Source organism: Ursus maritimus, unplaced genomic scaffold (genome assembly GCF_017311325.1).
Source record: "Ursus maritimus isolate PB19 unplaced genomic scaffold, ASM1731132v1 scaffold_8, whole genome shotgun sequence".
NCBI lineage: Eukaryota > Metazoa > Chordata > Mammalia > Carnivora > Ursidae > Ursus > Ursus maritimus.
The window spans coordinates 42,902,954-42,915,932 of NW_024426996.1; the positions used below are offsets into that span (position 1 = coordinate 42,902,954).

A 12,979-nucleotide genomic window follows, 5' to 3' on the forward strand; every position below is an offset into this window, starting at 1 on the left:
GGCATGCCTTGTGATTTTTAATATTATTAGGTGCTTTTCGTTACTTTTACACTTTCTATACTATAAACCACTATAAAAATCCACAAAACTTACAGAAATGAAGGCTTAGAAGCATTGTGATGGTTAATAAACATTTCTTGAGCTCTTGAAGAGCATGACTGTTGTACAATTGGTAATTGTCTTGGCCTTGTCTGTAATTCTCTTTTACCCCTAAGTTCATCGTATTTTTATGAACTACACCACCTTTGTCCACCTGGGTTTTGTTGTCCAACAAAGGAAACAACAAAAGAAATACAGTGCTAAGTTCTTCTGCTAAAACATGGTGATTTTTTTATTTTTCGGATTTTATTCCGTTATGTGTTTTATTTTATAGTTGTCATTCTAGTATATATAGCTTAAATTGTTTCCTGTATATAATGTGCCATTTTTGTCTGGTGACTTTCAATATTTTCTCTTTATATTTGGTTTTCATCAGATTGACTATGATTTGTCTAGATTTTCTTCTTTTCAAACTTAGTCTTTTGGGGTTCTTGAGCTTCTTGGATCTGTATATCTTTTATCACATCTGGAAAGTTGCAAACTATATTTTTTTCTAATATTTTCTTTTTCTTCCTCACTCTCTCTTTTCTGAAACTCAAATTACCCATACATTAGCCTTTTGAAATTGTTCCACAGGTCCTCAAAGTCTGTTTTTTAATTTTTTTCCCCTCTTTTTCAGATTGCATGGTTTCTATTGACCTACCTTCAAGTTCACTGAATATCTTTGTATGTCTTTTCCCCGAAGTGTGGGTCATATTTTCCTTTGCTCTTTTCATCAACGTATTAGATTGTATCCTGGAGTAGATTGTATCCTGGAATTTGAAGGTTAAATTGTGGCGATTCTAGATTTTATTTTTTATATTGCCCTGAAGAGTGTTGATGTTTTGTGTTAACAGGTGATTTACTTAGTTGGATTCAAATTGGAGCTTGTCATGCCTTCAGTGGACAGTGGCTTTGGCCTCAGTTCAGTTCTTTAAATCTTAGCTCCTGACTGCTGTCAGTTTACCTTGTACATACATAGTTCAGAGGTCAGCCAGAATCATGCTTGGTTGGTTATACACAGAGTTAGGGATTGGCTTCTCTGGCTTTTCCCCTTTCATGGTTCCCTAATCACTCTCTGATTTTCCCAGGCTCCTTCCCCTGGTTCCTACATCTAGAAAGAGAGTGTGTTTTTCTATCAGCGTTTCATCCGGTGCTGTGACTGTGTCTGTCCTCGGGGAGAGCTGCAAAATAAACATAAATAAATAGGGAACTTACTCTCTGCTGGTTGCTTGCTCCTACTTTTGACTCATCTCCAAAGTCTATTTGCTTTTATTCATTCTCCTAAGTCCCTAGGTAGTTTAGTTTAGGGGGGATTAGTATGCTGTACAGAGTTTTTGAAGATGAAGAATCAATGTATTAGGACCTCATTCTTTCACATCAAAACCAAATTATTTTAGTCCTAATTGTGGATTTATTATAGCATGAAGATACATAAAGGTAAAGACAAATCCCACAATGAGACACTAAAGCTAAAGAAAGAAGTTCTTCTCTGGGTGCCTGGGTGGCTCAGTTGGTCAAGCATCTGCCTTTGGCTCAGGTCATGATCCCAAAGTCCTGGGAGCGAGTCACACATCAGACTCCCTGCTCAGCACGGAGTCTGCTTCTCCTTCTCCCTCTACCCCTCTCCCCTGCTCATGCTCTCTCTCTCTCTTACATAAACAAATAAAATCTTTAAAAAAAAATAAATTCTGCTCATCATCTTTTTAAAACTATCTTTTCAGGGGACCCCTCCTACACTGTTGGTGGGAATGCAAACTGGTACAGCCACTGTGGAAAACAGTATGGAGGGTCCTCAAAAAGCTGAAAATAGCGCTACCTTATGACTCAGCAATTGCACTACTGGATGTTTACCCCAAAGTTACAAATGTAGTGATCCAAAGGGGCACCTGCACCCCAATGTTTATAGCAGCAATGTCCATGATAGCCAAACTGTGAAAACAGCCCAGATGTCCATCAACAGATAAATGGATAAAGAAGATGTGGTATATATATACCATGGAATACTACTCAGCCATCAAAAAAAAAAAAGAAATCTTGGAGGTGTCTGGGTGGCTCGGTCAGTTAAGTACCTGCCTTCAGCTCAGGTCATGATCCCAGGGTCCTGGGATCGAGCCCCATGTCGGGCTATAAATAAAATCTTTAAAAAAATGAAATATTGCCATTTGCAATGACGTGGATGGAACTAGAGGGTAATATGCTAAGCAAAATAAGTCAGTCAGAGAAAGACAATTATCATATAATCTCACTGATATGTGGAATTTAAGAAACAAAACAGAGGATCATAGGGGAAGAAAGGAAAAAATAAAACAAGAAATCAGAGAGGGACATAAACCATAAGAGACTGAGGGTTTCATAGAAAACAAACTGAGGGTTGCTGGAGGGAAGGAGGTGGGGGGATGGGGTAACTGGGTGACTGGTGTTAAGGAGGCATGTGATGTAATGAGCACCAGGTATTATGTAAGACTGATGAATCACTGACCTCTTCCTCTGAAACTAATAATACATTATATGTTAACTAATTGAATTTAAATAAAAAATTAAAAAAAAGAAGAGACACCATACAGTATATGTGCTTGCATACACTCTCTGTCTCTGTCTCCAGAACACTGAGAAAATAAATTTCTGTTGTTTAAGCCCCCCAGCCATATTTAGCATATATATATGTAAATATTTATATATTAAAAATCTGCCACCCCACTCTTCCAAGGAAAGGTGACAGAGGTTTTGGGCCACAAGTATACAGGGCCAAATGATTAGCTATTATGGGCACTGGTACTATAAATATCACTGTTCCTTGGCAACTAACAATATTTACAACTTCATTTTATACCTACTTCAGTATATATCATAAACTGTTTTCTAGAAATTCTAATGCCCACATTAAAACAACCACTTCAATATGAATGTAAACAGAAGCAGTGTTTTCAATCTGGTATCACGTATTTTACAAAACTAACACTTCAGCATCTCCCTCCCACCTTAACCCTTTGGAAACACCAAAATAATAGTCAAGCTATCTGTCCTGCAGCCACGTGGTCATGTTCTGGGCCTTTTGGAGTTTCTGAATTATTAGTGTAACCAGAACTATCTTGGCATCTCAAGGGTCTCCTTGTCTCATCCCAGTAAGCGTGTGAACCCATGAACCCATGGAATTGTTCAGGAACCAATAAGGGTCACCATTTATTAAGTCATATCCAAAGCTCTTAATAAGAGTCTACAGAACCTTACACGATCTGCTGCCTTCCTTCCCTGCCCGTATACTCCCCCTTACCTCTTCTACCACCCCCACCCCCCGACACACACTCCAGCCCCACCAGCCTCACTTTTCCTCAGACATGTCTGCACTCCTGCCTTTGGGCTTTTGCACTAGCTAGTCCCTGGAAGGGTCTTCTCCCAGCCACATGGCCCACTCCTTCAAATCTTAGCTCCAATGTCACCTTCTCGGTAAGACCTACCTAACCCCCTATTTACAATGGCACCTCACCTCCATATTCTGGATGCTCTTTACCTTGCTCCGTTGTTTCCCACCATACTCATTGCCACCTAAACTACACCACCATGGAATTATGGTCTGTCTGTCTTCCGCCGTGGTAAGGATCCATCTCTGTTTTTTTTACTGTTTATACCCCTGGTGCCTGGCATACATTATGCTCCACCAATACTTGTTGAATGACAAATAAGGTAAAGAAGAGTTGAAACATAACAGTTGGCTTTCACTAGACTATGACTCATAACTGAACAAGCCATATCTCCAATGGGAGAGAAGTTGATCCTGTGATTCTGTATCATCTCTAGAAGCCAACCGTTTTCTTTCATAAATGTAGACCACAGATCTTAGAACATAAGGCTACTTAGGGGTGATCAGTTCAACATCAACCCCTAACTTCAGGTAGCCAATGCCAAGACACCTCTTGGTGATGAACTAGTCTGTGTGGAGAAGGGTAAGGCCACAGACGGCCATTCACAGAAACCCACACCAGTTCCCAGCACTGTCCCAAGGAGGGTAGTCAGAGGCCCCAGGTCAAATATCCCCCAACAGACTGTGTACTTGCAGGAGGAGAGCTGTGAGTTTCAGGGACTATCTCCAGCATGTTCCCTCCACTGAAGAATCCTATAAGTGGAGGGACCTGTGACTCAATCCACTGTCTACATGATCTGTGCCCATGTACCTCTCTCATATCACCTCGCTCCCATCTCACTCTACTCCAGCCACACTGGCCTCCTCGCTGTTACCAACAAATACCAAGCGTGCGCCACTCAGACTTTTGTACTTGCTCTTCCCCTTGCAGGCAGTGCTCTAACCTCCCTCATTTCTTTCAGGCTGCTGCCCATCCTCCGATCGTAGCACAGCCACCCCCCACCCCACACTCCCCATCCCCATCCTTCCTACCTGGCCTCATCCATCTTTCCATCATATCTATCACCACCTGTCATTCTCTGTCTTATGTGCTTATTTTCTATCTTCTTCCACTGGAATACATGATAGTCAAGGATTTCATTTTGTTCCTGTTAGATCCCCACTGCTTAGAACAATGCCTGGCACATAATAGTTATTTAATAAATACTTGTTGAATGAATTAATCAAAAAATAAATGATTGGTCCTTTTTTTGGTATTAAACTACTTTAGCTTTGGGACACCTGAGTGGCTCAGTGGGTTAAGCGTCTGCCTTGAGCTCAGGTCGTGATCCCAGGGTCCTGGGATTGAGTCCCGCATTGGGCTCCTCGCTCAGCAGGAAGCCTGCTTCTCCCTCTGCCTGCCACTCCCCCTGCTTGTGCATTTTCTCTCTCTCTCTATCTTTCTCCCTCTCTCTGACAAATGAATAAAATCTTTAAAAAAATAAAATAAAAATAAAAACAAACTACTTTAGCTTTACTTAAGGAAATAGGGCCTCAAAACAGATTTACACGCTTATTTGAATTTTAAGATCCTACAGGTATATTATTTTGGAATGAATGTGTGTGTATATATATATATATGTGTATATATATATATATACACACACACAAATAAATGCATATATGGATAATATTCACTTTTTTATATGGGAGATTTTTAAAAATATAATTTACCTAGAGATCTCACCACAATATAGTAGTAATTCCAACGAGTTAACCTACCCAAAATTACGTGATTAGAACTTGGCAAAGCTGGAATTCAGCCCAGGGTTTTCATACTCCGTGATCTGTGTTTCCACCCTGCCCTACAGTCCAAACTGGCGCCGTTCCTAACATGTGTTGACACTTTCGTGCTTATCATCCTTAATAACTTACACAGTATCCTTTTTATATAATTAAGCTTAATTTACTCCCCCATTTATTCTGTCTTAAATCATTAGGCCATGCCTTGAAAAAAAAATGTTCAACTGTGTAATTAGCTGAATCAATGTTTATAAAAAGTAACAAAATTAATTGCTTCTATAAAGTTCTTCCTTCCAGGATAGACCCAAAGATCACAGTAATAGTAGATAATAAAACAGCAACAACCAAAAACCTCTGCTCACCTGATCAGCCCTCGGTACATAATATATTCACACCATCTGTCTTGATCTGTGCTGTCAATATCCTAAATAAAGAACAGAGGAGAGAACGTTTAAAGCATAAAAAACAATGCTCTATCCTGAATTGCCAAGAAAATGTGTGAACGACAGTAATAAATATGCATTTTGCGCACGCTGTTTTCTCTGCCTCACTCCTAATGATCCGTTAAGGTCCAGATTATTTATTCATTCTACAGATACTTCTGGAGCCCTCCTAGGTGCCCATCTAGGCCCTGTGCTGGATGCAGGGGTACAAAGCTGAAGGTGGGCTGCAGGGAGGGGCGGGCAGGCCAATCAGCAGCACAGTGGCTGGCTCCCTACAGCTCTCCAGGTCTTTCACTCCGAGCAGAAGTGACCGCATCCTCACCGGGCATGCTCTGCAGTACTCTGCACACACCAGCTATGCCCTTCAGTATAGTTGTTTCTAGGTTTCCACCCTCCCCTTCCCGAGCAGAGGCACTCTTAATCACGTTGGCTCCCTGGTACTTAGCATAAAGCCTGGCATTCGGCAGGAGCTCAATCTTAGTTTGTTAAATTGAATCATTGGAAATAAACACATTTGGGGAGTAATCATGAGTCTTTCTGATGTTGAAAGCTTAAGACCAGTGTTATTTTTCACCAGAGAAGCAGAACATAAACATATTCTTTTTCTGTAATGTGCTGGGAAAACTCTAAATATGGAGCTTTTATACTGAAGAAATTTCCATCTTCTTTTTAAAGAATCCTATAAATAAAAAATACACTGACTCTTGATCATTTCTTAATTTTACTATTAAAATTTAACTTAAAACAGGTTTTTAAATCATTAAAAGAAAACACTATTATCTATTTCTTAATTTTTTTCATAAGCTTAGTGGTGAACACATGGATGCTTGTTATCTTTACTATGACTTATATGTCACACTCACATACACACATGTGCATGCCTTGGCATACATGGAAAAATGATAATACATTTTTAAAATTAAATTTTAAAACGTTAATCATGAAAAAAGCAAATAAATTGAAAGAGTACTGTCTGGTTTGCCTTGGAAAGAAATAAAAATTTAGTCATTCAGTTGTATATACAGGGAATAATAAACTAGGAATATGTTTAACTGTCACGTTTTTATTAGATTTTTTAAAAGATGCTGTCAAATTTTAAGGCTGCAGAATTCAGATACTTATTTCTTAAAGAGAAAAATCTGTTCATCCAAGCATTTATGATTAAAACTCCTCTCTGCATTAATAAACTTCCTAATAGAAAAAGCTATATAGGAATCCACTATCTTGACACAGCTTCTAACCATGATGGTGGTAACCAACAGAGGATTAAGTAAAAATCAAATAAAATTCCTCTTCCTTAACACCATCCACATCACACACGCACACACGCACACACGCACACACACGCACACACGCACACACGCACACACACACACAGTGTAAGAATTCCTTCTCTTATTACGATGCATTTCTCCTTAGACTTGCCAAACACGGTCTTGTCTATTCGTCTGTACGTTATAGACCACGTACTTACACATTTATCTTACTAGATTTTATGCATACAGCCAGCTGCACATTGTACATACACATAGCTACCACTTACCGAGGGCCTCGTGCATACAAGATTGAGGCTCTACAGACATTGTCTTATATTTCATCCTCATAACCAGCCTGTGATACAACAGATATGACGATCACCACTTCACAGATGCGGCTGTCGAGGCCTGGAAAGTTTAAATAACTTGCCCCCAGGTCACACGGCTGGTGAATGCGGCACCGGCTGGGCTAGTGAGACCATGTGAAGAGAGAGGCCCTGCCAACAACCAGCCCCAAAGCCCCAGACATGGGAATGGGGCCGTCTTAGACCCCCACCAGCCACAGCCACCAGCTGACTCCACGACTGAACCCAGGCAAGAAGGGAAAACCACCACGCAGCCCACGGAATCAAAGGAATCTTAAACCGTTGCTCTAAACCGCTAAGGTTTGGGGTGGTTTGTTACACGGCGCTTCGTAACTGATACAGCCTCTGTGACTCCACACTGGCCAGGATTTCCTTCTACTCTTCTGACCGCTCCTTAATCTCTCTTCTGAGATAATTCCCCCTGTCTTCCCTCACCATCACCCCCACGACAGCCACATTAAATGCAGCTCTATCAGGGTTTTTTTCTGACCCTCTTTTTGCACTTCTCTAATTAGTAGCTGTGTCATCCACTCCCATGGTCCCCAAGATCACTTAGATGGTGGCATCAACTTAATCTCTATTTCTAGTCCTGATTGCCCTCCTCAGTTCTAGATCTGTATATCCAGCCGCCTGTTGGACATCTCCATCAATAGCCCACAGGCCTCAACTCAGCCTAGAGCTAAACTCATTGTCATCTTCACAAAACTCTTCTTCCTTCAGTGTTCTTTTAATAACATCACCATCACACACCCTCTGACTGAAGCCGAAATCAGGAGTCCATCTTGACTTCACTTCCTGCCTTATTCCACTGTCGCCAAGATTCACTCATCTCCCCAATATCTGATCGCCTTCCTCCCCAAGTTGTAGTGTCTTTAGCTGTGTGTATATCGAGATTTCATAGTGTACCTCCCAACCGTCTACATATCCAGGTGTAGCCATGTGACTAAATTCCAGTCAATGAAATGTGAATACACATGTTGGAGGTCAGTTTCCTGGCATTTGCCTTTAGAGATAACCTGCATATGTTCTTGGCCCCTTCTTCATCCCCTCCTCTGTCTTGCTAGCTACAACACAGACACTGCCATCGCGGACCACAAGGCAAACTTGGGAATGCAGGCTGCGTAAAGTGAAGCCACAGGACAGAAGGAGCACATGCCTGACACCATGGAGGACACCGGTACTGGAGCACCTGCCCAGACGTTTACATAAAGAAATACATTTCTCTCCTATCTAAGCCATAGTAGAAACCCTCATCGCACCATGCTCTTTCTCATCTGTCTTTCCAAGCACTTGGTAAAACGGGTAAGCCTTTTTCTCCGCGAATATCTCAAGACATGAAGTTGAAAACAAAAGGTAAAGGACCAAGAAATCTACATAAGGCTTAATGAAATATTACAATATTACAATATTTCTCATTATCAGTTAATGCAGTCAACATTCCAGTGCACATATGTCTCAAGGATTTGATTTGTGTGTCAGTTCCCCAGAGCATGATTGTATCTGGGTACACTGACGAACTGAGGTTTTGGACCCAAAGAGGTAAGGAGTAATTCCGTTAGTGAGGCCGTATATGGCTGGTCAGCTAACCTCTCTGTATATTTCATTCTATCTTTTACTCTTAACATAATAATTAAGTTGCATAAGATAGCAGATTATATTTCCTAAACATGGCTACAACAACCCACTTTCCATATAGTATTCTTATAATGTGACTTTGATACTCCTCCCATGGAGAGATGGGATTTCTATTTCTCCCACTTGAATATGAGCAGGCTTCACACAATAGCAGAGGTCACACTATGTAACTCTCAAGGGTAGGTCATACAAGGCAATACAACTTTTTCCTGGTTCTCTTTGGGACACACTCTTGAGAACCCAGCCATTGGCAGGAAGGAAGCCCAAGTTAGCCCATGGAGAAAAAGCAGGACCCCGCACCCAAAGCCCCAACTGAGCTCCTGGTCAACAGGCAGGACCAGCTTGCCACCTGTGAAGCATCTGCCAAGTGGACCCTCCAGTCCCCGGTTGAGCCATGCAGCTGTGTGAAGCAGAGATGAGCTGTCCCCTCCCCGCCTGTCCAAATTGCAGATCCAGGAGCAACTGACGATTGCTGTGGTTTAAAGCCAGTATGTCTCTTGGTTTTCTAGACAGCAGTATATAATCAAAATACATATTAATTGTTGCACTGTTGTTGTTGTTTTTTAACATGAAGAAAAAACGTTTTACTTAAAAAATCAGAAATCCTATTAAGATTATGTTACCTTCACGCTGCCGTGTTCGATGAGCTGTACGTAATCTCTGGAGCCAGGCGCCGAAGTGAGGTAGCCCAGGAATACCACTTGATCGGAGCTCCTTTTCAGCAGTTTTGAAACAGCAATTGCCTGAAGTTTCCTGTCAAGGTCATCTCTGAAATGCAAAAATGTACTTCTTTATTGTATTTGCAAGACAATTTATAAAAAGTACTAGGTATGTAAGTTCCCAAGGAATATCTCATACAGTCCACAAATCCCGAGTAATTCCTGCTCGGATAAATGACTTAATGTGACGCAGGTGAACAAGACGGAGACACAGTGCTTCGGCGGGGCACGCTGACAGACTCTGGACTAAGAACATGATCTTTCCCCACGAGTCAGTTGAAGTCAAGTTGCTTTACGTATCTATTCAAAAACAGCATTTGCTCAGTTTTTTGTCAGAAGAAATTGCATCAGTAATCTAAGACCCGATCACCAGTATTACAGCTGAAGACTAGTTGGCAAAAAATAATAATAATAAAATAAAATTTAAAAGAGCCAGAAGTACTAGTAAGAGGGAAAACCCTAACGTTCACAGAGCACCCCAGGTTTATGTAACCTACTCAGTTCCATCAACCGAACACTTTCTAAAAGCCTCCCTGGTTCTCCTGCTCAAATGCTGGCTACACATGATGGTTTTATTAGACTAAGCACCACAGGTGTGTAACTGAGGTAATTAAGTAGGTACATCATGCCTTTGAGGGGATTACAGTCAGTCTGTTTGAGGAAAAACAGGGATATCATATTTGACATGATGCAGGCAGGAAAACTGAAAACGCTCTAGGTGTTTCAAACAGGCTGAATTTATTATAGGAAATTGGTTACCTAGGTGATGGGAAGCAAAACAGGAATCAGTGAGGCAACCAGAGTTTAGCAACAATGAGAAACCAGTACCATTTGTTGGACTAGAGGGACAACAAGAGGAGATGATGTGCTGAGAGTCTGCAAGCCAGCCCTAACTGGTGGGAGATGGAGCTGGGGGGAGGCTGCCCAGAAGTTGCTGGGGCCACCTAACGAGGAGTCAGAGCCACAGGAGAGACTCGGCTGTTGCCAAAGACAGCAGAGAAAGAAGCAAGAGAAAAAAGAGAGAGAGAATGAGAAACACTTTGTCTTCTCTCCTCCTCCTGTCCTCCAGCCTTGCACTAATGCCTTCCATGGGCTGAACCTATCCAGGAGCCAGGAAGCAACAGACTCTGAGAAATGTGGTTCCCTGCAATGTTTAGCCAAGAGGGAGACAAGCCAGGAATGGATCCAAGAGCAAATAGGCAATAGAACCCACATAGGTATTTATAGAGACAGGTAGCTAATAATGACTTAAGCAAAAACAACAACAACAACAACAACACCCCCAAAATAAAAAATAAACAATGACAAAGGCAGATAGAGATGACCAAGAACTGAGAGGATAGGAGAAACTCACTGAGGTAGGATCTGAAGACAGAATTAAGCCTAGATAAGAATGTATAGACAGCTGAGTACTATTAAAAGATGTCGTAAGAAATAGAAGAGTGAAAAGAATGACCATTTGTCTAACATCTTTGATACTGAATATTCACAATAACTGAGATGCAGACATTAGCTCTATTTTTAAATGAGGCTAAGGACCATGCCTACAGTTGTTTTCTGACTTCCCTGTCCAGATCTGTTCTTAGCCCTTCTCTGTGCCCTGAGAGGCTTCCTCATGCAGATTTCATCTCCTGGGCTCCCTTTTCTTTCTTTTTTTAAAAAATTATTTAACATATAATGTATTATTTGTTTCAGGGGTACAGGTCTGTGATTCATCAGTCTCACACAATACACAGCGCTCTTTTCTGCTGATATCCAGTTAGGTCTGGCCAATTGGAGGCACCAGCAGGAGATACAAAGATGGGAGGAGAGAGAAGTTGGGGTGTTTCTTCCCCAGTAGCTGCATTCTTTATGCTTTGTGGCCCCTCTTCCCAACTACTGTAGGATCTCTTATCTGTGCTTGTGACACTTCTGACATCTTGGTGAGTAGTTCCTTAACTAGGTCTGCGGTGAATTCCGTTCCTTCAGATACACACAACTGGGATTCAGATCTGGTCAAGAGAATTCCAAAGTCACTGTACGACAGATAGTGTTCCCATGCAAATATATTCTAGCAATATATTATCAGGAAAAAATCTATGAATGTGGTTTCACATTTTCTCAGGAGATAAATTTCATCCATTGATAATAATAAAAATAAATAGTATATTGGGGCACCTGGCTGGCCCAGTTGGACGAGCATGTGACTCCTGGTCTCGGGGTCGGGAGTTTGAGCCCCATGTTGGGTATAGAGATTAAGTATTTTTTTAAAGGAAAAAAAAAATAGTATATGTATGAATATAAAGAAAGGAGAGGAAAGAAGGGAGGGGGAGGGAGTGAGAGAGAGAACACATTTATGTCTCCTTACCTATTAGTATTTGATAAGCCTGATAACCCTGTAAGGTGGGCTGGAAAAAATAATTTTATCCAATTCAGAAACAAGAGGACTAGAACTCACTGAGGTTATCTTACAACAGAACCAAAATCATAACTACAGACTACAGGTTCTGCAGTCTTTCTTCTTTGTATATTTATGATGTAATAAGAAAAAAAAAAGTGTTGATTAACTGGTGGCTCAGTTAATTACAGAAAATAACATAAACTTTAGTTACAGTGTATACCTAAACACTTCTAAGGAATGCTGCTATTTCCTATTTATTGGTTGTAAAGAGGTATTTGTGTAGTCAGTAATTTAAAAAATCGTTTTGAATCAGCTAATAGCATGCATAAGCATTCCATCAATCACTCCTAATAGGACTTCAGGTTTGTGGGCCATCATCACTAGAAAATGAAATCTCTAGGGGCGCCTGGGTGGCTCAGTCATTAAGCGTCTGCCTTCGGCTCAGGGCGTGATCCCGGCATTCTGGGATCGAGCCCCACATCAGGCTCCTCTGCTGGGAGCCTGCTTCTTCCTCTCCCACTCCCCCTGCTTGTGTTCCCTCTCTCACTGCCTGTCTCTCTCTGTCAAATATATAAATTAAATTAAATCTTTAAAAAAAATGAAATCTCTAAATATTTATTCACACTAGGAATTTTTTATCTAATATTGTAGAAAACAAAGACAAATGAAAACATGTAATGATGGCTTCTCAAATTATTCCAAGGATGAACGTCTTCACGTCACCTGCTGGGAGGTATTCTTGGACCGGTCTTCTAAAGCGCTGTGGCTCTACGGGCAAAGACGGCGCCTCGCTCTGTGCCTGAACACGAAAGATGCTTGATCTGTGTTTGATGAAGGAATTCTTTTTTTAAGCTACCCGACAGACCTTACATTTAGAGTGATCTGATTTGGTTTAATAATAATGGCCAGTATTAACTGAGCACTGACTTTATTCATGTACTTTGCAGGAGACAGTATCTC

The 12,979-nt window shown here is 41.1% G+C and overlaps 1 protein-coding gene and 1 long non-coding RNA gene across 2 annotated transcripts in view; one reads left to right on the forward strand and one right to left on the reverse strand.

The window, feature by feature from the left end:
• Positions 1–9,411, forward strand: part of LOC103672721 — a 61,939-nt gene extending 52,528 nt beyond the window's left edge. Inside the window, exon 3 of the long non-coding RNA XR_571227.2 lies at positions 8,350–9,411. This is a non-coding gene — a long non-coding RNA (uncharacterized LOC103672721). The remainder of the gene's footprint in view (positions 1–8,349) is intronic.
• The window catches only part of CWH43 (cell wall biogenesis 43 C-terminal homolog), a 62,477-nt gene that overhangs the window by 12,236 nt on the left and 37,262 nt on the right, over positions 1–12,979 (reverse strand). Inside the window, exons 13-14 of the mRNA XM_040625409.1 lie at positions 9,544–9,688; positions 5,584–5,645 (exon numbers count right to left, since the gene is read on the reverse strand). Of these exons, the coding sequence (XP_040481343.1) occupies positions 5,584–5,645; positions 9,544–9,688 (207 nt within the window). The remainder of the gene's footprint in view (positions 1–5,583; positions 5,646–9,543; positions 9,689–12,979) is intronic.